The 26650-nt window shown below is 38.3% G+C and overlaps 1 protein-coding gene across 2 annotated transcripts in view; it reads left to right on the top strand.

Moving 5' to 3' along the window:
• MAGI2 (membrane associated guanylate kinase, WW and PDZ domain containing 2) overlaps nucleotides 1–26650 on the top strand; it is a 1483873-nt gene that overhangs the window by 1131577 nt on the left and 325646 nt on the right. For both annotated transcript variants that reach the window (XM_064289914.1, XM_003407180.4), the window contains exons 8-9: nucleotides 21424–21545; nucleotides 23564–23746. In XM_064289914.1, coding sequence (XP_064145984.1) covers nucleotides 21424–21545; nucleotides 23564–23746 — 305 coding nt within the window. The remainder of the gene's footprint in view (nucleotides 1–21423; nucleotides 21546–23563; nucleotides 23747–26650) is intronic.

Below are 26650 nucleotides of genomic sequence, written 5' to 3'. Positions count from 1 at the left end.
TCTGTGGATACATATGTGAAAATAGAGATTATTTATTACTTTCAGTCCATAGGGCATATTTGTTGGGGAAAAAGTTGCTTAATTCCTTGTAGTTAATTATATTAAAAAAAACAGAAAACAGTAAGTGCATAAGCTGCCATGTCATGTTTTCCAGTATAAAAAAAAAAGGTTCTATAAATCCAAAATATAAACTACCTAGATTAATATGTTGTTTATGATTATAGTGTTAACATTAATGTCAATATCTTAAGGAATTATATCTTAAATTGTAATATTAATATTTAGTTAATGTAATAAAGGAAGGTAGTTTTTATTATAAATCTGTAGTCAAGCAAATGTTGATTCACCTATTCTCTTAATGATGGTCAACCAAGTATTCTCTGTAGAGCTGCACTTCCTGCCGTTTAATCACACACCCATTTATTCAGTTGAGGGTGCTGGTTACAAGATATGGAAAACATTCCGCCTTCCACCGAATGACAAAAAAAAAAAGCCTATGCAACAATAACTTCGCAGTCAGCCACTCCAAACGCATCAACAACAGGGAGCAGAAGTTGTAGAGTGGGCTTTCTGTCATCAGCAGGGCATGTCAGATTGAAATCAGTGTTATGCCTCTGGCACAGTTGCACATACACACGTTTTCTGTTTGCCACGGACATTATCACAGTAGGGCACCCAACGATATGAGGTCACGCTGGCACACACAGCATTGTGAGAACAGCTTGTGATCAAAACATTCTGAGCCACTGTTCCATTGCCTACAAATTCAGAGTGACCCTGCACAACATGGCCACCAGGAGTAAGACCTGAAAGAAGAGAAATCCTTGTTGTAAGGATGTTAATGCAGGGATGTTGGTACTCTGGAGCAGGAGAGACACCCATACAGCTCTGTATTTCAGAAAAAAATGAGCCCTGCTCAACATCTTTTCTTATTTTATCTGCAGATGGGGCAGATGGACCAAGTTTCTACTCTATGTTGCTGCAGAAAGAACTTGGGTTAATCTTCCCTGACAGACACTGAATCCATGATTGTGCAGCATTTAGAAACATATTAAGAAGTCCTAAAGTTGCTAACTAGAAATGTAACTGTCGCTGTTCATAAAGAAAAGAAAAAAAAACTAATGAAAAAAGTGCAAAATGTAGAGTCAAACAGCTGTGACTTTTGTATAAATTATTTTTTCTCCCTTTTTGTGAAATTATGTCTGCTGGGTACATTTTGGTTTTAATGGCAGTTACACAATTTGCTTAACTAGCTAGTCCAGAAGCCACAATTTCCTGGGACAGGTTTCATGCAAAGCAGCCTCCTCTGGCGCAGACAGAGAACCAAACCATATACCTACAGTGCAGATTATAGAGGGGACTGACAGGTGTGATTTTCATGTAAAGGTTTTCTAGGTTTTTCATGTGATGTCACAGCTGTGACTATAAAATGTTACTTGTGTGAAATTCCAGAAAGTATGAAAATACTGCATAATATCTTAAATATGGAAATAGAAAAAGAAAACCACATCATTTCATGGTTAATGGCTAGCATTCATCATGATACAGCAAGATGAAAAGTGGTTAAAGAGGGCTTTAACTCAATATCCTATACTATACAAGAATGAAAAAATATTTCACTTCTCTCTCGCTATGGTATTTTCAATCACCTCATATGCATGCAAAAGCTAGACCACAAAAAAGGAAGACCAAAGAAGAATTAACACATTGTTGGGCAAGAATATGAAATAGACCACGGACTGCCAGAAGAACAAACAAATCTGTCTTGGAGAAAGTATAGCCAGAGTGCTCCTTAGAAGCAAAGATGGCAAAACTTTGTCTCACTGACTTTGGACATGTTATCAGGAGGAACTAATCCCTGAAGAAGGATATCATGCTTGGTAAAGTAGAGAGGTGAGCTAAAAAGAGAAAGACCTTCAAAGAGATGGATTAACACAGTACGTGCAACAATGGTTTCCAGCACACCTACAATTGTGAGGATGGTGCAGGACCAGGCAGCATTTCATTCTGTTATATATTAAGGTCGCTGTGAGTTGGAGCTGACTTGATAGCACCCAATAACAACAATTATTATCACTCAGTGGCCAAGACTATGGGCTGTGGAGTTGCACATTATGCCAGCCCTGTAGATTCCTAGCTGTAAGACCTTAGGCAGGCAGATTTTGGAGGAGGAAGAAGGGAAAGAGAACAAGAAGGAGGAGTGGAGGAAAGGGAAGGAGGAAGGAGAAAGAATGAACATTTATTGAGCACTTACTATATGCCCAATGTTACTCTAAGTGCTTTATGTATACTAGCTCAGTTAATCCTCACAAAAACCGTAAGAGCTATGAACTCTTATTAATCCCATTTTATAGATCAGGAAACTGAAGTACAGAGAGCTTTTTTAAGTACTAAATAATGGAGCCAGGAATTAAACCCAGGAGTCCTGGCGGTGTAATAGTTAATGCTTGGCTGCTAACCAAAAGGTTAGCAGTTTGAACCTACCAGCCACTCTGCTGGAGAAAGATGTGGCAGTCTGCTTCTGAAGAGATTACAGCCTTGGAAACCCTATGGGGCAGTTCTAGTCTGTCCTGTAGGGTCACTATGAGTTGGCATAGACTCAATGGCAACAGGTTTGGTTTTTGGTAGACTTATTCCAGACCTGGTGTTTGGCACTTAACGCAGGTATGTAGTAAGTGCTAACTAAATCTTCGCCGTTTTAATCTTGACTGTCATAGCATTGATCAGGCCCTTCCTTTTGTCATTGCTTGCTTTTCTAGTACTCTCATGATCACAGTGTACCCCCAAAAGTGAATAATTCTAAGAGAAACTATTTGATTTGGGGAGAAAGAAGCATATAACTTAATCTCATGGTTAGAGTGTGACACATTGAATACAAATAGTGTTTCTTTAAATTATTAATTCTATTAAAGGAAAAAAAAAAAACCACTGCCATTGAGTGGATTGTGATTCTCATTAAAATTGGTGAAGCAAGAGCTGCAGAGTATGCTGCTTCTGTGGCTCCTGTGAGGGTTGAGGCTTCAGGGAGATTCCTAAATTTTGTCATAATTATCTGTATTACATTCCATCTTACATTGCTTGTGATTTGTGATAATGATAGTAAAAATAGTAATGTAAGACATTATTTTAACTTTTAACATACTTTTAAATCCACTATCCCAGATGACAGTCACGACATTTACAGGTGAGGAAACCAGATCTCTGAGTTAAGTGAGTTCCCCAAGGGTACATAGTTAGTCAAACCAAAGCTGTTCTGATGCCATGTAGTGCCAAAAAAGGCAGGGAAGGACCTTTCAATAGAGTGGCTATATTTTTTATATCAATATATTTGTTCAATTTTTATACTTTACGAAGTATTTTTCCTGTATTTATAAAACAAGCATAAGTCAGTTAATGTCACACTAAACAAATAATTTCTTTTATAAGGATCAGCACAAAACTGGTTCCTATGAAGCGAGGTTAAAGATGTCCCAAATGTCCAACTTTCCAAGCTGCTGTACCACTCCATTATCTCTAACATCAACTAATCCCTCTCCTCTCAGTACTCTCCCTCCCGTCTTTGGGTTCCCTAATTCACTGCAACTTAATCTCACAGAACTCACGGACCATATAAGGGAAATGGCTCACGTAGTTGTGGAGGCTGGCAAGTCCCAAATTTGTAGGTCAGGCATAAGTTTCTCCCAACCCACATGGCTGCAGGGGCTTATAAGGGACAAACCCAAATCAGCAGTTCAGACCACAGACTGCTGGCTCATAAGGCTTCAGAAGCTGGTGAATTAGGTCACACACTAGGCCGTCAGCCCAAGGAAACATGGAAGCCAGCAAAGAATAAGCAGGTCAGACAGCAAGCCTCTGGCTTGTTTGAGTTCCAAGAACCAGAGATCAATTCATCACGAACCGGACGTGGGATCCAGATGTAGAGACAGCGAGCCTCACCAGGACACACACGTATATCTTAGGTGCAGCCCACACCCCAGGAAGGGGTGGGACTTGAGTCACACACTCCTGCAAGGCTGCGACCCATCAACATGTAGAGGTCAGGATCCACAGCACATAAAATGGAGGACAACTATACAATATTGGGAATCATGGCCTGCTTCATCAACATGTATCAGTCAGGATCCACAACACATAAATTGGAGGACAACCATACAATATTGGGAATCATGGCCTGCTTCATCAACATGTAGAGGTCAGGATCCACAACACGTAAAAAGGAGGACAACCCTATAATGGGAATCATGGCCTAGCCAGCTGACAAATAACACTAACCATCACAGGTTCCATATATCTTATTTTCATAGTCCCACTCAATCATTGTGTGTGTCACAAAGACCATGGTTAGAAGGGCCATATTAAGTAATTTATTGCACCGAAATCACTTTCTCAGTTGAACAAAAAGAGCACGGATATTGAGGTAAATATTGGGTGCTCCAACTCTGTCTGAACTACAGTCAGCCCTTTTTTTCTGCTAACTAATAAATTATTTATATATTTACTTCACTTGACTCAGACCAGTTTCATAGTTTGTGGAACACTTCTTTCAACCTGAAGAAAGCAAGTAATCAGGGCTTACAAGTAATAAGTCTTACACAGATCCAGTAGTAAGTGAGGAATCTCCTAACTGTACACATATACTCTTCATACTTCATTATACTTTCTGATCGTTTATATTGATAATTCATATCCAGCTCCTCTCCGCTACTCACTTATAAGTATTTCAGCAGGTTACCACTACCATTCAACCACAGATCAGTAGAAAGGCTTACGGTTCCCTTTACTTTCCATACCAGTATTCCTCATATATTTTTAAACCATGATCCTTCAATAAATATGAAGCCTTACATCCAATCTCCTTTTTCACCACTATCATCCGGTCAAGATCTGGAGGCGCACCCCGTCCAATCCTCACCTGAGGTTATAGATCATTTCTTCATGCTGTGAGACATGTCACCATTACTGATTCATTCTAATATGGTGAACATTTGCTTTGTATTCTAGTTGCTCTCGCCCAGTCCTGAAAGTCGTTTCAACTGGAAGGGAAGAAATCTCGACTCTTATTGAATACACTTTTATTAACAACTGTTTGTTCTCTTAAACTTCTTTATTTAACGAAACTTCTGGTTCCAAATGAAAAGTGTTTTGGACACCCAGAAGTTTAAATTGGCTTAATCATAGGTGGACTTTTACAAATAACAATGTGTGATTCTCCTTGATATCACAGTTATATGAATGTTAACTTTAAAACAAAACAATTTTTATAATTCTAATAAAATGCTCCCTCTGGCCCTGAAGTCAGTAATAAAAGACAAAGGAATTATTACTCTAGCATGAACTTTTCTTTGAGAATATATTGGTGAATAAAGATGAATATAACATAAACACCAAGTTTTTTTGTATATTTGTCTTTAAGCATTTTTTTGTGAATCTAAGAAAATAAATTGAGCTCTTCTTTAGGCACATGTGGAGAGGAGTTAAAAAAAAAAAAAAAAAGTTACCACTGAGTCAATTCCAACTCATGGCTACCCCATTTCTGTCAAAGCAGAGCTATGCTCCATAGGATTTTCAATGACAGATTTTTCAGAAGTAGATTGCCAGGCCTTTCTTCCAAGGCACCTCTGGGAAGACTCAAACCTCCAACTTTTCAATTAGCAGCCAAGCATGTTAACTATTTGCACCACCTAATGACTCTGTGAAAGGCATAGGCACAGGCATATACAGTTATCCTATACCATGTAGCAAGGAGCAAAGGAAACTGACGAGCAGAGGGGCAGCAATATGAGGCACACAGCTCCTGAGCCTTCATCATCCCGTGGAGAGAAGTAAGAAATGGTCACAACTGGAAACAGCATGCTGCATGCTCCCATAGACAGACCATGTGTTCTTCTATTCCATCTTTTTCTTTGTAAGACTTTCATGGGAACTTGAGAATGGCCTTGCAAAGGCAAGAAGGCAGTCTGAACTTGGAGGCCTATTGTTCAAGGGAGTTGTAGACAACATTTTTGAGATGCAGGTGTGCTCCTGCTATGAGAGCACTAGAGTCTCATGGGAAGTGGAGGCTGTGAGCAGACCCTCCTGCTAGAGGAGAGGGCTCTACCCAAGGTTCTCATTGCTAGGCAACTCAGAGAGTGCCTGCAGGGTCTTTCACTAGACAACCCTGCTTGCTTCTCCCCAAGGCAGTATTTCAATGTTATATAACAACTAGATTATTATAATTTTTCTATTACTTGTGAAACAGCTAGTTTATATACAGAGTTTAGTAATTCTCCTTCCTCTGGGTTAAGCATGCTGTGTTTCTTGTGCATGAACTGCAAATTATCCCGTATCAATCTAAAAAAAAAAAAAAAAAATTTTTTTTTTTTTTTATCAATCTGTATATCATACACTTTGGAGTCATCTCTTAGACTGAGATTAAGTTCTAACATTAGCACATGAAGTGAAAATTTCATTGAGTCAAAATTATTCTAAAAATCCCCCAGCATCATGTTATGTTGGAGTCTAGCATATTGAACCAACATGACAGTTGCCCCGCCCCCCACCTTTAGTATTAGAATAGAATTCTTTCTAGAATTGAAGTAGTTGCCTGACATTTGGGTCTTTTATATCTTTAACAGATACATAACTAGAACCACATTCCACTCAGAGAGTTGTGGTAAAGCTACTGGAAGTGTGAGGAAATTTACTCAAACTGAGGAAACAGCAGATTGATGGAATTCTTCAGACACCTTTGTTGTTGTTAGGTGCCGTCAAGTCGGTTCCAACTCATAGCCACCCTATATGCAACAGAACAAAATACTGCCCGGTTCTGTGCCATACTCACAATCATTGTTATTTGGATACCTATCACTGAGCAAAACAGAGAGGGTCACCTTTACTGGGTAAAATGTAATGCTGCCTGCTCAATAAAAACCCCAGTCCAACCCGTTACCATCAAGTCAGTTCCGACTCATAGTGACCCTACCAGACAGACTGGAACTGACCCACAGGGTTTCCAAGGCTGTAATCTTTACGGAAGCAGACTGCCACATCATTCTCCCGAGGAGCGGCTAGGGGATTTGAACCACAGACCTTTCGGTTAGCAGCTAAGTGCTTAACTACTGTACCTCCTCCTCCATAGGAGCTATAATTTCATCTTTTTCAGTGTGCAAATGATCTTCTTCAAAATTTTTTTATGTGTTACAGATTATACTGTTAGTAATAGTTTGTCCTTTTTTTCCATCTGTGATTTTGAATTTAAGGTCTATTTCAAAATTACTCTTAACCTCTTTGGCTTCCATCTGTAAAATGAGTGGTATGGATTAGGTGATTGCTAAGGTCTCTTCTAGTTCAAGAAATAAACAGTGTACCTTGTGTTAACAAGGATAAATTTGGTCATTTCCCTGGATTAAGCCCCATTATTTTCTCATTACGACTAATAATCAAAGAATACTTAAAATTTGAAAAGTATTCTCTTTCAATTTCTTTTTGTTTGTCTAAACAATAACATATATTACCATTCTTTTATTGTATTTTAATGATTTCAAGAATCCCGTCATATGAGTACTATGAAAAGAAGGCTTTCTAAAACAGTGAATTATTACAATAGAATCTCCTTACCAAGCTACCCACCCAGTACCCAGTGTCGTCCAGTCGAAAGGAAGAAAAAAAAAAAACAGAATTGTGCTTGATATCTAAAGACATGAGACTGACATTAAGAGTATCATTAAAACCACAGAAAGATAAGTTTACAAACAGAAAGCCAGAGTAAGAAGTATATTTTTTAACCACTGTCATTTGAATAGAAAATTGTTTTCCATTTGTTTATAATAAAAGTGACAATGTTACCATTATTTATCACTAGTGTTTAACAAATGGCTTCATATTTAACAAGGTGAAATTATATTACAATAGACTCAGCTAATTGTGTAATCAAAATGGAAAAATCAGAAAAATTTTATCAACCTTCGTATGTTTAAGTTCAATCCAGCTAAGTAAGATGAACTTTAAAATTGTCAAGAGAAAAAAAACATTCTGTTCTGTGGCTGAGAGGGTTTCACAGGCGTCACTAAGGTAGGGCAGGCAGGGCGCAGGCTAGAGGAAGGGTGCTAACGAGCAGTATCTCTTGGCCTTTGCAGTTTCCACTGCCAGCTGTGAGAGATCATTCAGCAATTTAAAATTAATTGACATAGGTGCTATTTTTTGCAGCTAGGCCCCTGGGTTGACTGTATCTACTAAAGGCAAAAGAAAGGCTATTTGCTGAGGTAAAGCAATAAAATTAACCTTGTATTAATTTTGTCTAGAAGAAACTCATCATTAGGTGTCTGATTTCAGAAAGCTTATTAAGCACTCTTTGTTGAGTTTGTCTTAATGTAAAGGTCTTAAGTCAAATTTTCACTAAGCACAACGCTCATATGTAGAGGCAGACTAAGTTCCCTGATTCTATTCTTACTCCACTTTCTCCAGTTATAATTGGAAGTCAAAATACAGACAGATAAAATGATAGGCATAAGACAGATAAAATGATAGGAATAATTGTCTCTTTTTTTCTTTTTTTTCCTGTAGTATTACTTAGTAATTTAGTTTTGGGCATTGACTTGATATGTAACTTTTATCTTCAGGAGAGTTCTCCTTATTCAGTAACTATGAGTCAACCTGCAGGTGGGGGGACAGGGTGATTTAATCCCTACCAAAAAAAAAAATTTTTTTTTTATTTATTGAACACTTGGTGTGTGTTAGGCACATAACTTAATCATCATAATGTTTTATGGTAGATCCTATATTCCTACTTTACAGACAAAGAAACTGAAACTTAGAGAAACAAAGTCATCTACCGCAGGCCATGGAGCTAGTGGGTGGCAGAACTAGGTGAAGCCCAGGAGAGGAATTAGGAAACTTTACACTATCCACATTGCAGTTACACTTGAATCCCAGACCTTGAATGTTGCAATAATGGTTAAAAAAAAAAATTAAATTTATGTAATGACTCATATATATAAACATTTTCCTATATTTTATCTTATTTGTTCTTCAAAACAGTCCTATGAGGTAAGTAGGTATTTACAGGCAGTTGAAGTTCAGAGATATTGGGGGAATTTCACAAAAGTAGCAAGTGGTAGATTTAATCTTCAAATATGGCTTAAACCCCAAATGCTGGTGTGGGCCAAAAATGGAAGAGAATGACAATTCAGACTGTTTTAGCAGCTTTCACTTTGGTGATACCCAGGAGGTACATGTGAGACTGATGATACGAGGGACTGTTGATGGCTCCTCCTTGCTTCTATTCATCCTCACAGCCTGGTACCCAGGGTTTGACAGTAAATGTAGCACACAGAGTGGGAAGTCTACCACTTCCAATTGACTTTTATGTGAGTGTTAGGGGAAGAGTCTTCACCAGCACTAAAGGTTCCTCATGTTACCACATTAGGAATTTCTTGCTGAGTGCCTTAGTCATCTAATGCTGCTATAACAGCAACACCACAGGTGGCTTTAACGAAGAGAAGTTTATTCTATCACAGTTGAGTAGGCTACAAATCCAAGTTCAGGGCATCAGCTCCAGGGGAAGGCTTTCTCTCTCTGTTAGCTCTGGAGGAAGGTCATTGTGATACATCAGCCTTCCCTTGGTCTGGGAGCATCTCAGCACAGGAACCTCAGATCCAAAGGACACGCTTTGCTCTCAGCACTGCTTTCTTGGTGGTATGAGGTCCCTTGTCTCTCTGCTTGCTTCTTTCTTTTATATGTCAAAAGAGGTTGGCTCAAGACACTATCTAATCTTGTAGACCTCATCAGTATAACTGCCTCTAATCCGTCTTATTACATCATAGTGACAGGATTTACAACATATAGAGAAATCTCATTGGAAGATAAAATGGTAGACAATCATACAGCCATACCAGGGAATCATGACCTAGCCAAGTTGACAGATTTTGGGGGGAACACAATTCAATCCATGATACTGAGCATATGACATGTTTTCACTTGTTACTGCATCATTGGACGTTAGCAAGTCTGAACATTACCTACAATCAGAGAGTCCTTTCCAAAGCTGAGAAAGGCAAAGTATGCCTGGTTTTGTTATTGCCGAATAGCCACCCATTCTCACTTACATACAACTTTTTTCTTATTCACAAATACTAACGTAGAATCACCTTATTACTATTGTTACCATAATTTTCAGAAATATGGCCCAAGTTCAGCTTCCAGGGTTGGCAAGGGCAAAGAATTAAGGAAAACTAGGACTAGCCCTAAGGGAAGCTGAAAGGCAACCCTTGGAGAAGACCCTCCTGCTTTGAAAACAGTGTTATACAAGCCAGATCTCTTTCCTTCCCATATCATATTCTCAATACCATCTCATTTCTCACTTTTTCAGTATGCAAAATACTCACACACAGACGTATTTTCTATTGAATCACAATTAGTCAATATTTATGTACATTATCATTGGGTTCTTTAAAAAAATAAAGTTATCAAATATATCAAAATAATGTTCTATATTTTCACATTTTTCTCTTCAGAAAATCAGTAGGTTATTTACAATGTTGTTAAAGTTTCCAGTTTCACAACGCAATGCAAAGTGAGAAAAAGAAGTTGAGAATCACATGACTGAAGTATATTACAGATTATCAAACATAGCACATACCTGCACATACCATACATAAGAAATTTCATTTGAAAAGCAAGAGTGTAAATACTGGAGAAGCTAGCACAACTTGTACATGGCAGGGTCATGGAAGCTCATAGACACATCTGAACTCCCTGAGAGAATGAATTGATGGACCGAGGGCTGTGGGGACCATAGTCTCAGGAAACATCTAGCTTAATAGGCATAACATGGTTTATAAAGAAAATGTTCTACATTCTACTTTGGTGGGCAGTGCCTGGGGTCTTAAAAGCCTGTGAGCAGCTATCTAAGGTACTACACTGGTCTCACCCCTTTAGGAGCAAGAAATAGTGAAGAAAACTAAACATACAAGGGAAAGACTAGTCCAGAGGATTAACATCTACCACGGCCTCCACCAGACTAAGAGTCCAGTACCGCTAGATGGTGCCCAGCTACCACCACTGACAGCTCTGACAGGGATCAAAATAGAGGGTCCCAGACAGAGCTGGAGAAAAATGTAGAATAAAATTCTAACTTTCAAAAAAAGGCCAGACTTACTGGCCTGATAGAGACTGGAGAAACCCCAAGAGTATGACCTGTGGATACCCTTTTAACTCAGTAATGAAGTCACTCCTGAGGTTCACCCTTTAGTCAAAGATAGGACAGGCCCACGAAACAAAACCAGAACAAAAGGGCACAATAACCCAGGGGCAAGGACTAGAAGGCAGGAGAGGAGCAGACAGGAACGCTGATAACAGGGAACCCAGGGTTGAGAAGGGAAAGTGTTAATATGTTGTGGGGTTGTTAACCAATGTCAAAATATAATATGTGTACTGTTTAATGAGAAGCTAGTTTGTTCTGTAAACCTTCATCTAAAGTACAATAAGAAAAAAAGTATATTGTGTCAGAACCAGATAAATCCATGTTTTTGGACTGTTTTACTACACAGAGCTGGGTTTGATTCATGCATATGCCCCTTACTGTGAGATCTACAGAATGTTATTTACCCTCTCTGAGGAGCAGATAAATTAAAGCACCTAACGTGTTCAGCTGAAGGTTTGGTACATGGTGTTTGCTTGAGAAATATTAGCTCCCATGCCCATCTACCATCCGCCATTTTTTCCCTCTAAATTTTCTTTGCAAGCCTGACATTCATTCTTCAAACAACTTTCTTTCCACAGATTGTGGCATCTTTTGGACAAAATTTAAATCTGAACAGAAACCAAAGAACTCTTAAAATGTACAAAATGGAATGTTTTCCAAAATATCCAACCTTGCAGCTTTCATCTTCTTTACTTAGTGCTTCAGTATGGAGAACACAAACTGAGCCCAATGTGAGGGCATAAAATTAACCAAGCTTGCATATGTATGTATTATGGAAAGAAGCAGACAAGTTATTTGAAAATGAATCTCCCATTACAGTAACATGACACTATTATCTAATCTGTATGGAGCTTTGATCTTCCAGTCATGGCATGCTTTTAGCATAGTACGTTAGCTGTGTAAAACTCTACACTAACACTTGTCCAAAGAAGCAGTCTGTTGAAAGCAACAATGCAACAACTTATTGCTACCTTTCTTTGCTCTTAATTCTGCTGAACCTTTTTCGTCTACTCCCACTGCTTTTTTTCCATGAATTTCCTATCTAAGTGCTTATCTTCTCAGAAGTTTAGCTCCTCCTTCACCCCCCCTCCACCACATACACACACCCAGATTCCACAGTTACTTATTAGTGACAAGGTATTGAAAGGTTCTGTCCAGAGTCTAGGTATATAAGCAATAGATCCTTTTATCCCTAAACCCAAACCCAGTGCCCTCGAGTCTAAGACTCAACAAAAATATTATATCTATTTTGTTTTGCTTTCTAATCCTTCCTGAATCACTTTCTAGCATATAAAAGGAATAGCAATATATTTTATTTCCCCCTGGCCTGGACAATCATAAAGACCCAGTAGTCAAGAATAATACTTTAAAAAAAAAAAATCTTTTTCTCACCCCTGAATAATATACATGGAAAACTGAAGACTCCTGGTATTTTATGGAGTTGGAATTATCTTCTTGTCCCGTTGACTTTCAGACTCTGCCACAGTCTTGCTTCCAGTCTTGCCCATCTCCCCTCACTAACACTCTCTCCCTGACTCCCTCCTTCCTGGATAATCCCAGACATCACTGATGTTGGCTTCGTGATTCTCCACTATTCTGAGTGTCCTTGGTAATCTTCTGACTCTTCCTAGAGTCAGGCCTTAAAGTATTCTTGTATCGATGGCTGCATATATCTATCATTATATGTGAGTGAATATGTATACATTTGCACTTAATTACATTTTTTTGGAGTTCAGTGGACTTAAGCTATGCTGTTCTCATTTTAAAATCCTAAAAACAATTTATTAAGAAATCACAGTACAGTTCAAAATAGAGTATATTGCATGACAAACTATACTCACTCTTCCCTGAACATTGAAATGTCTATTTCTCCGAACTATGAAACATCTTTTATTCATCCCCATACCCCCAGGTAAGCACAGTACCTAGTACAGTGGAGGTAGCTGAAATGATTGAGATTTCTAGACAGCACTACAACTCTTCTGTTTGGTTAGTAAGGGATGCTGATCTTATCCTCCCAAGTTCAGGAATTAAGTTACCTCCTCCAGAGTAGAAACTTTTCAAAGCTACAGCTGTCCGTGACACTAGAGTAATAAGGAAAGTAGGAAAAAAGATAAGTCATATTAGGTCTTCAAGCAAAGTCAAACCTCATGCCATGACTTTGAACTATACTTCCAGTCTTGTAACTTCCTAGCCTCCCGCCCCTCACACAGTCACATGCAGGCATGTGTGCACTAGTCCTATACTCCAGCTAGGTGGAACTTACTATTCCTGAACACGTTTGTATCCACTATTATCTTTCTAAGATGTCCCCTTCTCCATCTGGCAAAATATTGTCATCCTTCAAATATCTGCTCAATTGTCACTTCATTCATAAGGATTTTCCTGAACTCTCTGACTAAGTTGTAAAAACAGCTTGGGGATGGTGTCTGAACTCCTCCAACCCCACAAGGGGGAAGGAGAACCAAGATTAACAGCCCAAGGCTGATTCCTGTGAGGAGGAGGTCAGATATGCCTGCAATGGCCACACAGAACTCACAGACCATACTCGCACTTATGAGGTTTATTAGGGAAGTAACAGTTACAGTTCAGGCTCAGGACTACTCAGGATACAGTTCTTTCATCAGAATAGTCTCTTCCTAGTCATGCTCCCAGGCATGCCTCTCCCTGGCCCTCAGTCTCTGCCCAAAGGCACTCAGCTTTCTCTCACCCTGCCATGTCCTGCTGCCAGGTCTCTGCTGACAGCCTCTGCTGACAGCCTCTCCTTCCTTGGTGGTGGTGGGATCCTCCTCTCTGCTCTGGAATTTGCTCTCTTTTAAGGCAAAACTGATCAATCCCATTGTTGGGCCACAATTAGCACACGATCACCATGGCTAGAAAGGCCATACAGAAAAAGGAATTAATCGCACTGCAGCTGTCTTTTCTTCCTTGGTGAAATCGCTTTAGGCATACTTCAATTTTCAGCACTTTCTACCTTGTGCTAAATTTTTCTGACTACTTTTAGGGTGACCAACTCATCCGAGTTTACTCAGGATCATCCAGGTTTTGAAACTGAAGGTTCTGCATCCCAGAAAACACCTTAGTCCCAGGCAAACTGGGTTGTTTGGTCATCCAACTCATGTGTCATCCTCACTGGACTATGAGCCCCTTTGATGAGGGAACTGTGTCAGATTTATCTTTGTGTCAGTGTTCAGTGAATGAATGTGTTTATATATTAGACTTAAAGGACCTAAGCCATTCAGTCATGGTGGGGCAGGGGAAGGCAGACACCCGTGGAAGAGGACTTATTAGTCTTGTCTCTAATACAGAAAGATCCTGGAATAGTTTTCCTCTAGGTAAGCCCTATCCTACTTGTAGGTTTATAGCTTGCTGCTTTCATTCAGTCTAGAAACAAAGATTAAAATGCTTTGATAGCAATGACTCCTTCTATATTTGGCAATACCATTTAAGAGAAATATTTTATAAGAGCAAAAGGGGGTAGATATGAAACATTTTGAAATGCATGCCTAGTGGTTCTGAAATTTTTGAAATTGAGTCTATGTATCTTGTGGGTCCTTGAGGTCTCATGGCAAGATTGACATTGCACATTGTCATTAGTGCTAGGGGTAAAATATCAAGTTTTCCATGACATTAGTAAATAGTAATAGCTTAGTGATAAATCCCCTTATATGTAAAACACACATTAAATACACAGTATAGGTCAATGTCTTAATGAAATAATTTGCGTTACTGCTAGGGGAGGGAAAAGAGCTTATATATCTGAAAATGTACCTGCATGTTAGGAAACTTAGCCTTGTGGGGAGTAGAGAGTAGGCTCTTTAGCTGTGAGACTTTCAGTGTTACTATCTGGATACTCTTCTCAGTCAGCCATCATCTCACTTCCCACCTGAACAGTATGTCCCCAAAGTAAGCACCCCATGTCCAGGAAGAACAGGAGAAAGGAACACATGAATGACTCAATCTTTCCACTCATATTCACAAAGAAACTCACATTCCCCTGAGGTACAATAAGAAATAATGAATGGACGTTTATAGAAAGAAAATTATCACTTAAGTGTTAGAATTAGGAAGAAATCTTTCAAGAGCTGGGATTCAATTATTCTATTAAAAAAAAAAAAAAAAAACTCTCCAAGTAAAATTGATTCCATTCTTCCATTAATCCAAAGCTTGTATTTTAAAATAAAGTATATTTAAAACATTAGTCTTTAAACTAGCACTACTAAAATTTGGCTTTTCAAAGCATAGTAAGCTATATACATTGTACTATGGAAGTCCTTTTTTATAATTTCTGTTTATCTCCCTTGCTAGACTACGTGTCTAATTGATCTTTGGCCCTCCCAACAGCCTTTACCGTATTGCCTAGCAAAAAGTATTTGAGAAACAAATATTTGATGAATCATGATAGCTAGCACTTATTGAATACTTACCACAAGCCAGGCTCTGTTCTAAATGGCTTACTCATTTTAACTCATTTGATATGCACAATAACTCTATGAGGTATTATTTTTATCCTGACCATCCCAACCCACTAAAACCCACTGCCGCTGAGTCAAACTGCCCCATAGAGTTTCCAAGGAGCGCCCTTCGGATTAGAACTGCTGACCTCTTGGTTAGCAGCCGTAGCATTTAACCACTACGCCACTAGGGTTACCATAGAGATTAAAAAAAAAAAAAAAAAAAAACTGAAGTACAGAGAGTACGTGATGTGCCCAGGGTCACATGCCTAGGATGTGGTGGGGATAGGTTCTGAATGCAAATGATGTGACTGCAGTAACCGAGCTCCTAATGACATTATCCTACCTTCTATGGAGAGAGTTGACCCTAGAAGAACCCCTTAGGGTTACTATCTGCTTAGTTTCCAAAGCATAAAATAGTTTTTATTCCATTTTTCCAAACTTGTTAGTAGAAAAATCTTAATGGAGACTTCTCAAGACATGTATTAAGATGAATAAAATATAGACGGGAAGTATGTAATGTATGCTTTTGGCTTACATTAGCCAGTACAGCTGCATCCAGGGGTTCAGATGTGAGGTGGTAATATACAGACTTCCTTGACCACCCAAAGGCGTGGGAGCCAGAACTGGGGTCAGAGCCAGAACTGGGGTCAGAACCAGCCTAGGAAATTCTAAGCACCCCGTAAATTCACACTTTCGGATTCCGTTCCGAAAGCCCTCAAAGGAGCATATTTGCATAGAAGGGGTGACATACTAAGTTAACACTCTAATCCCCAAGGCAATTTTGCCTCTCCTAATGTTGAGTGGCTCCCTCTCTGATGCTCCCACATCTTTTCCCTCATAGTAGTTGTCTGTATGAGCACATTTCTATTGTAACACAATGTTGAGTGGCTCCCTCTCTGATGCTCCCAAATCCTTTCTCTCATAGTGCTTGTCTGTATGAGCACGTTTCTATTGTAACACAAGACGGCAGAAGCTACTTATCAGCTCTCTAGGTCCAGATCTTTCAGCACCATCCCTATCATTAAATGTCTCAAAAGATTCTCCATTTTGAAAGATCCCATGTGTCTTTGCCCAAATGCAAATTGGTTGTGTCACATGAGCTGGCCCTAAATTTCACATCAGTATCTACTTTATGGGAGAGTAAGAATGGAACCCAGTGAGATCTACCGCCTCCTGTGCATGCTTGCCTCCATCCAAGCATTTACTCAACAAACATTTATTGAGCACTGGTTACCGCATGCCTTGAAGTAATAAGAGGAAACCATCTTGCCACTTGAGAAACATTTTCTCTGTGGAACAATCCTCACTCAAAAACTGCTCTCTCTTCCCTCTCCCGCATTGACCCAAAGATTCTTTTCTAAATTGTCAACCAAAATTTAGATGTTGGAATGGTGCCCAGTGGGTACAAAAGGCATCAGTCATGACTATGCACTAAAAGTGCCCCTCTCTAATGTCCCAGGAGAACAAAGTGGGGGATGGACAGGCCGCAATGTAGAGGAAGTACCTTACTAAGGAGTCAGAGATGATGGCCTTGATAAGCCCCAGTAAACCCATCCTCTATACACTTATGGACTCAGATATACGACTTTCCCTCTGTTCTTCCATTCTCTTCCACACTGAAGGAAGTAGCAATCAAACAGGACACTGACCTGGGATTAACCTTGGCAATGTATCATCCAAACAAGTGTAAATATTTCCTCTCCTCTGTGCATGTCTAAAACTTCTGATGGCACAAATTCTCTTTCTGGAGCACAATAGCATTTCCTAGTTTTCCTTGAGGCAACATACAGAAAAAGAGGCCCCCACGTATATTTTACCAGGCAAGGAATTCCTTATTCAGCTCCTTTTTCACACTTTCTCAGCTTTTAAATTCAGGATATTGCAACCCTAGCTGCACATTAGAATTCTCTGGGAGGCTCTTAAGAAACATCAATGCCTGTACCCCACTCTGGGATTCTGATCCAGTTGATGTAGGGTAGGGTTGAATCTCCTGTGTATTTTTTTAAAGCTCCACAGATGCAGCCAGAATTACAAGCTACTGCCTTGTGTGAACTTAAGTGTATATTCCATGACGAAAGGAGGAACTTTGGCTTCAGATAAGTGAATATAAATAAGGGCAAAGAGAGAAGGCAGTAGAATCTCATCCTTGAATATCCTGATCCCTTTGCCATGCCAAAAAGAAAGCACCTCTTATGGGTGCTCTTTCCCTTCAGTTACAGGAAAATGAAGTTGTGAGGATATTACCACTTCATATGGCTCTTACCCCCTTAGCATTTAACATCTAAAGATTATCTTACCAAATATAACAATGGACTAGATACAATTAAAGAGTGAGAACTGTTGGTAGCTTCCCAGGCTCTTGTTCTACATACAGGCTAGATGAAATTGCTCATAATTATCTCACAGAGCCTAAACAATGAGAATGATGATGGCATTTGTCATTCACATCCTTTGTTTGTATTGCAAGACTCCCAAATCCTTGCTAAAAGGACTTAAAACTATTCATTTTGGAACCACAAGGAAGACGTCTTCCCTATTCAGCCACAATCACATCTCTTTGTGATAGGTCTTTCAGAGCTTGGGAGCGTTTTTAAGAATTTTAAATGAATGACTTCATTTGTGACAATGGAGATGTTCTCTAGCAACTAGCTTAGGGTACTAAAGCAATATCCAGTTCCGCCATTTGAGCGGAGGGACAAGGCATGCCAGACTAGTTCACTGGAATTTTCCTTCCTGTGAACTCTAGAAACTCAGTTGGATGGTGAATGGGGTGTTTTCAACATCATGTCCATAGAGCAGATGGCTACAAATTCCTTGTCTAAAGAAATAATTACACGCAGGTGGCAAGTTGGAGGAATCCCATTGTACTGTAACTTTCTTGATATAAACTTATCCCAGTAATGTATTTTTCTAAGGATAAAGTTATGCATGCGACAAAGAATGACCTAGCAAATCAGAAATAAAATATACAGGAAATGAGGAAAGCTGAAACTTCAGCACAATCCAAAGCTGTTTCTGGATGGTGCCTTGAAATTACTAACATATACTTGAAAACAAAAGTCTTAAAACACATACTCATCATTTAGGTATTTAACAAAATAAGACTGCCTTTTACTGTGTTACATACTGAGTATACAAACATGAGTAACAGTTGGACCCTGTCTACAAAGAGCATACAGTCTAGGGAAGGGAATAGACACGAAAATTGATCAGTATGATAAGGTTCCTATAGCCCTTAGAATTCATGAAAATGTCATTTAGGATGGTGTGTACTCCATTACAGAAACCTCATTATTGAAGGCCCAGGGAGAAATTTCTCCTAAGTTTTAATAACAGGAATACTATGTCCTTCTGAACAACTGACTCGGTTTGCCTTGTAAATACTCTTAACAGTATAGCTGGTTCCTCTCTCCCTTTGAATTATCTGCTTAAAGGCTCAAAGGTAATTTGCAATGTATGTCTAGGAAACAAATACCAAGCCAAACCCGTTTCTGTTGAGTTGATTCTGACTCATAGGACCCTACATCATCAGTTTTGTCTGTTGACTTCCCATCTAACTTTGCTCTTGATTGTCTCATTTATTATGTTGTTGTCATTTCTTAAAAGTTCCTCTATGAGAAGTAAAGTCCTGATACACACCACAATGTGTGTGAACCTTAAAAACAACATACTGAATGAAATAAGTCAGTCACAAAAGGACAAATCTGTAATATCTCACTTACATGAAATAGACAACTATATAGAAGCCAAAGCTTATGAGTGATTCTCAGGGGTGGGAAGGGGGGAGAAGGGGAGTTACTGCTTAGGGAGCATCAACTTTATGTTAACAGTGGTAGAATAATTTGGAAAAGGATAGCGATGATGGCTGCACTACATGAAGAATGTAATCAGTGTCACTGAATTATACATGTAAAAATTGTTGAATTTCCAAATGTTTTGATATGTATATTTGTATCACAATTTTAAAACAAAGGTGCCTCATATCCTCTTTATGATGAGGGAGGGTATCAGAAAATAAAGAAATTTGTTACGACAGAGGTCTATTGGAGGTTATATGAGAAGCAAGGGGAAGGACCATAATGCATTCTGGAAACATAGGAGGGAGAGGTTAGGGAAGGAATTAGCTGGATGGATGGGAAAAGCATTGCAGTAATAGTGATAATGACGGCAGCAGCACTATAATAGTTATAAAGAAAAACTGTACTTTAAAATTGCACAGTTCTTCCTATGTATCAGCGCTTTGCAAACATTATTTCTCTTATCTTCACAGCAACCCCATGAAGTAGATATTTGAATCCAGGACTGACTGACTACAGAGCCTGTACTTCAGGCAGTAATCCTACCCTGCCTCCCATGAGGAAATTCTTAAATATGGCCGTCATCGTATCATGTTTCTTTCTAGCCAGGAATTATTTGGTTTATAAAAATAGAAACCTGGCTGTTGAGATTTTGCTTCTTATACCTCCTTTCATTTCTGATTGTGTACTTTTAGAAAATATAATGCATGGTTTGCCAGGGTGTTTTTGTGTGTGATTGTGCATATACATTAAATACATATGCACTTGCCAAATTAAAAACATAAATTGAAAAAAGAAGGTATGTAGACAAGAGATATGTTTTAGAATTCAAGATTGGGTTGTTATGAGGCTTAATTAGGGAAATTATGTATAGTACCGGACACATAGTAAGTACTCAGTAATTGTTAATTCATTTTCAACCCCTCTCTCCTCTTTATACTTTCATACTATAATTGTATTTCTTTTCATACAAAGAACAAAAATCAATGTTTATCAGCCCTCTTTTGTGGCACTTATATCCTAGAGATGGAAACCCTGGTGGTGTAGTGGCTAAGAGCTACAGATGCTAACCAGAAGGCTGGCAGTTCAAATCAACCGTGCACTCCTTGGAAACTCTACGGGGCAGTTCTACTCTGTTCCATAGGGTCGCTACAAGTTGGAATCAAATCAATGGCAAAGGGTTTTTTGGTTTACATCCTAGAGAAAGATCACCATGGAGGCTGCCACTGAACAGGATTATTAATCTCCACCCTCCACAGAAAAAGAACTCTAAATTTCCAACAGCATATTATACAAAAATTAATAGTTTTCTTATTCTCCAAGCCCTCAGTTTAGCTGGGTCATGGTTGCCTTAAACCGCTTCTGTATCTGATATCTCTGAATCTACTATATCACTGTGTAGCCTATGCATATTCCACTTTTAATTGACCTAGTATGAATAGCCCTACATAGGCATTCTATAACTTCCATAAATACCTTTGTGAATCTTTCCTCTTGGATCCCATCCCATCCAGGTCTATGTGATTCGAAAAGTGTGTATATACTCTCATTGCCGCGGTATATCATGAATTTACCTTACACTTTACTGTGTTTGATATAGGGACTTTGCAAAGCTTGGATGATAGTCTTCAACACCATTCAGTATATATTTCATTTGTTGACCGTTTTATTTTAATGCATCAAATTTATCTCAAACTCACACAGTCAACCAGAAAGCAAGTGTACATTCTACTTCTTTTAGTTGAATCATATATAGTTCAAATGTAATAGCATATGGCAGAGCCACTGAGAACTCCACTCTGGTCACAGAAACATGTATTGTACCCAGTCCGGCCGCAGCAGAGACCTGACCGATACTGGGGGAGGCACTTGACTGTAATCAGATAAGGTGTTCGTTAATGGCCATCTCTCTGTAGAGCCATACATATGTTCTCTTAAATGACTTTGTCCCACTATTATCCTAATTTGAAATTTTATTTTATTTTTTTAGCCACATAAATAGAAGAACACAGTTTGAAAACCCCGTCCTGGAAGCAAAAAGGAAGCTACAACAGCATAACATGCCCCACACAGAACTTGGAACAAAGCCCCTGCAGGCCCCAGGTTTCCGAGGTACTGTACCACGTCAGCATGTGATGGCTTTAAAGGAAAAATGTCTGTCCAACTGCCTGCTCTTCTGAAATGCCTTTAGCATGGACCAGTTCAAATAATTGATTTGCTTTCCTCACATCCCTCTGTTAGCTTTAGCTGGATGTTTTCTCTGTTTCTAAACTAATGCATTTAGCAACCAGGGATTAAGTTAAAGCCTTGAACAGTACATTATAGGAATTTACAGCATGTGCCAGGTAGAGATTAATAGATTTTGACAGTGGTACTATAAACTGTGGAGATTCATAGAGACTCAGAAGTTTGTTCTCTAAAGACCAAGCACGAGAATGAGGCTTGTTCTCCTTTGTGACAGTAGGCAGCTCCTCATCGACATTACCTAGGCTCAAATCCGCCCGCCCCCACGCTGCCCCGGAGAGGTCGCGCAGCGTGGATGACTTGTCTTACTATCAGCGTTGTCACGCCGGGAGGCCCTGGCCATTCGGTATGTCCCAGGGTTGCTTGCTGGATCTGACTTCACCTTTGAGCCACGTAGCGGGATGAGTTGCTGCACAAAGTATTCACCTCTTTGTAGTCTTTTACTACTAAGTGAAAACAGGAGAAAGGCTTTTGGAGACTTGCCTGCTAATGATTTTCACACCGTGCACTATGGCACAATTAAAATGAATGTAAAGGTCTGGTGGTGAACTTCTCTCCAATTGTAAACATCTGTTTCATAAAGGGAGAGTAGGTGAAAAGACAGATGCTTTTTTTAAAATTTATATTTTAAAGAAGCTCTCTATTTTTAATGAAGATATATGGAAATGTAAATAAAGTAAAACTCCAGTGTGATGGCTTCTTTTATAGTTTGGCTATTAAACATATCAAATCATATCTCTCAAAATGTAACAACAAGAAAATATCATATAAAATATATTATTTTTAAAGCATTAAGTATGCTTAGAAACATACTTATTACAGATCATAGCCAGAAAAGCATATGTATAATGAATTAGTAAACAAAACTATATGAGTGGGTTCCAACTTCTGTTCAGATTTTTTAGATATATGAGTTAAATGTGTCAATGTATTGTTATAAAATGTTTAACCTTTACATTCATAATTATATTCTAGAAATAGAAGGCTTGCTTTTTGCTCATATTTTAGCATATGCTAAACACTATCGGCTTAATAGAATTTGACTTATCTATTTATCCTTATAGTATCTCACACTGTAGCAGTGAAAGCAAACGTTAACTCAATCCCAAATCCAGGTACTCTTTCTAAATCATCTGGACATTTGCATATGTGGTAATGCTCCACTATTTCCCTGTTTTCTTGTATCTGTACATGTTTAAATATTGTACTCCTATTATTTTTAAAATAAGGGAAGCCCATGTAAGTTTTCAGGACCAGCCACTGACACATACCTCCTACTTGGAATCTTTCACACAAGGGAAACATATTCAGATGTTTCTGGATGATTTGAACTCCTTGCCCTCTTTATCTAGGGTTCTGACCACCTACTGATACAGCCCTTTTTAAGTGCCCACCAAAACCAAACCCATTCCCGTAGAGTCAATTTCAACTCCTAGTGACCCTATAGGACAAAGTAGAACTGCCCCATAAGGTTTCCAAGGCTGTTATCTTTACAGAAGCAGACCGCCACATCATTCTCCTGAAGAGCAGTTGAGAGAGTTGAACCACTGACCTTTTGGTTAGCAGCCGAGTGCTTATCCACTGTGCTACCAGGGCTCCTCTTTTTAAGTACAAAAGAGCTAATTTATTAAATGAAAAGAGTGACTTGACAAAGTCTCTGTCCAAACCAAGGTGCTTTTTCACCTTTCCCTGGAAGCTCTGGACCGCTCTGCATTTGTAGAAAACACTCATAGTTTTTGCTCCTGTCGTGGTGACTGCCTGCTTTCATCTACTATGTAAGGCCCCACATTTAGCACTGGGATTGATGCTCGGTGGCTGGCTTTCTCTTGTGTGAGAACTTACCTTAAATGTACTTTTTCTTTTTTAACTTATATTGGCCAACGTAGAAAAACCACTGTTCACCCGGGATGCATCCCAGTTGAAGGGAACATTCCTCAGCACCACCCTAAAAAAGAGCAACATGGGTTTTGGATTTACCATCATTGGCGGAGATGAGCCTGATGAGTTTCTACAGGTGAAAAGTGTGATTCCAGATGGACCGGCAGCACAGGATGGAAAGATGGAAACAGGTAAGTTTCTTGATGCTTTTGAAAATTGTTCTGGGTTTTTCCATTTTTGTTTTTCCCTGAAGGTAAATAAGAGGAGCATCTTTTTGTGTTTTTATTTTGAAGGTCATTTCACTTTAGGAAAACCAAAACTTGTTTTCCTCCTAAGCTTGGGGTATCAGGTTGAAGTACCTGTGCATATCATGTGTTTATAATAAATTTGCAAGAGTAAATTAGGGAATGTCCAACTCAATTGTTCAACCGGTCAGGTAATTTGGAAGCAACTCTCAGTATCATTTTGGTCTCATTTTTCAGACCGTCTTCTTATATTTGCAGGATTCAATGGACTTTTGAAACTGACACTTTTCCAATTTATTTCTAGGGTTCCTTCTCAGGGAAGTAATTAAATTTCCCTTTTTTTTTTTTTTGTAGTTTATATTAAGCCATTGATATTTTTAAATCTGTATTAATCTTGTAATAATCTCAAGCTAAATTGCCCAGGTTCAATTATTTAAATATGCATGCTTACCTCACAGAGAACAGTTTACAATGGCATTAGTCTTTGGATGTACCCATACATTGTTTTACTATAGCGGTTTTTCTTCCTCCTAGTCTTTACAAATTAATTTTCACATGCAATTACTTGGATGTCTATCCAAGTTATAATTGAAATTCATTTCACGTGAAAATACAGGCACAAACTGTTAAAGGCAGGAAAATATAAAACAAAACATTGAGAAAGGTGTACAGAGGTAGAGGAGAAAGTAATGAACTATATCTGATTGCACAGTCTGATTTTAAATTCTGCTACCCGGCCCAGGACCTTTGATAAGTCCCATAACTTACGAATATTAATTTTCTTATCTGAAAAAAGTTGGAGAAATTAAATTTGGTCTTATGCATTTTAAATTCTGATTCAAGAATTTCATGGTGTTGGTTTTTGAAATACCTTCGAAAAAGTATTGTAAAATGCAGCAACTATCTGGAAAGAAATATATTCTATTACCATTTTCACAACATTGATTTAATATATATGATACCAGCTTTCTAAAATCCATGAATCTTTGTAAACATACAAATTAGATTACTTTTGCAAAAAAATTATGCCAATTTTATGACCTAGATGTTTATGAATCATTCTTCCGGGGATTTTAAAGTGGCTTGTGTATGAGGGAACAACACATAATTGCAATCTTCATTTTATATTTTTAATTTTAAAAGTTGCCAGTGCTATATTACCATTTATTGTTCCTGTATAAATAACTTTTTTTCAGGGTTCCCTAATGAGTATATTTGTTGCTAAGACTTGCTATTAAGTGGTATTATATATATAGATGTTACAGTTCCTTAAAAGTAGAGATAAAGTTTTAAAACTAAGTAACCACATTTTTCAAACACTAGTTTTTATAAAAGTCATGTGTGTAGTATTTTGCAAGTGTAAGTTAGAGCTTGTCCAACTCACCTGTTTATCCAGTGGTATTTTATTAAGCATCCACACCTTCATGTTGCCCAAACACTATAGAGAAACATCAGTGACTACATTAAAAAACCATCCTAATTACTACAGTTAGGATAAGAGGAAATTATGGAATTAGCATCATCTTAGAGGAAAAAGGATTCCCAAAGCTTTTGAACCTCAGTGAAATTTTGATAAATCCATTTCTTTTCATATTAAACAATCTAGTTATTTATTTCTCTGATCCAACCCACTAGTCCTTGTTTCAAAACTAGAAGAGGCTTCTCTCAGAGTAAACTTAAAAGGTAAAATAAAAATATTGCACAGCAAAGCTTTTTCTTTTCTTACTTATTTTACTAGTTCGCCACACCCATGCAGGCTGAGTTCCTCAATAACAAAATCAAAGCCTTTATTTAGAATTCAGCAGATTTTCTTTATTCAAGATAATCACACAACAGGGTCGTAATATAAAGAGAGGAACCTCAGATTTGATTCTTTTCATGGTCTCCTATTTATTCATTCAACAAACACTTGTTGAGCACATACTTTCATAATCATTACAATGTGCCAGGGATATAAAGATAGAGATGATACATCCCCATTCTCAAGGCATTTATATCTAGAAGGGCCCTCTGACATGTAAACAAGTAATCGTAATACATTATGATGAGTTCATAATAAATATGATGCTGCCACAAAATCAGTGATCAACAAAAGTTTTTAGAAAGAAAAGTATATTGCTAACTATATAATTGTATTAGGCCTTTATGGGGTTGATAATTTCTGTCACTGAAAAAGAATTTAGTAAAATATTGAAACCTGATGCTTATTAAATATTCAAAAACGATAGAAATGTTTCTTTTTAATTGTGAGATAATTTAAAATAAAATGTAAACACAATTCTGAGCATTCCACAAGTTTTAATAGAGGGAATGGCTCTTTGGTTCAGTTCAACAAATATTTAGTGAATGTATGTGCCAGGTATTCTGGTAGTTACTAGGAACGCAAAAATGAAGAGACAGATGTTTCTATCCTCAAGAAGCTTACAGCATAGAAATAGAGAATGTCATGTTAATGGTTATATCAGTGCAATAGTAAAAATGTATGCTAAGTCCAACAATAGTGTAGAGAAAAAGGAGACCCATTCTGTTGTGGGGTGCTCAGGGAAGACCTCATAGAGACAATGATATGTGACAACTTTTAGTGATGAACAGGCATTTGCTAAGTGGACAAGTAAGAAAAGCTATAGAAAGAGGAAACAATATATGCAAAGGCACAGTGGTGAGAAATACCTAGAATAAGCTTTCTGTATCATCACACGAACAATAAAAAAAAAAAAAAAAACTGTTGCTGCTGAGTCAATTCTGATTCATAGCAACCCTATAGGACAGGGTAGAACTGCCTCATAGGGTTTCCAAGGAGTAGCTGGTAGACTCAAACTGCCCACCTTTTGGTTAGCAGCCAAACGCTTA

This window comes from Loxodonta africana, chromosome 8, assembly GCF_030014295.1.
Source record: "Loxodonta africana isolate mLoxAfr1 chromosome 8, mLoxAfr1.hap2, whole genome shotgun sequence".
Taxonomy (NCBI): domain Eukaryota; kingdom Metazoa; phylum Chordata; class Mammalia; order Proboscidea; family Elephantidae; genus Loxodonta; species Loxodonta africana.
The sequence above is the reverse complement of the archived record's forward strand: the minus strand, read 5'-3'. Positions and strand labels throughout refer to the sequence as shown.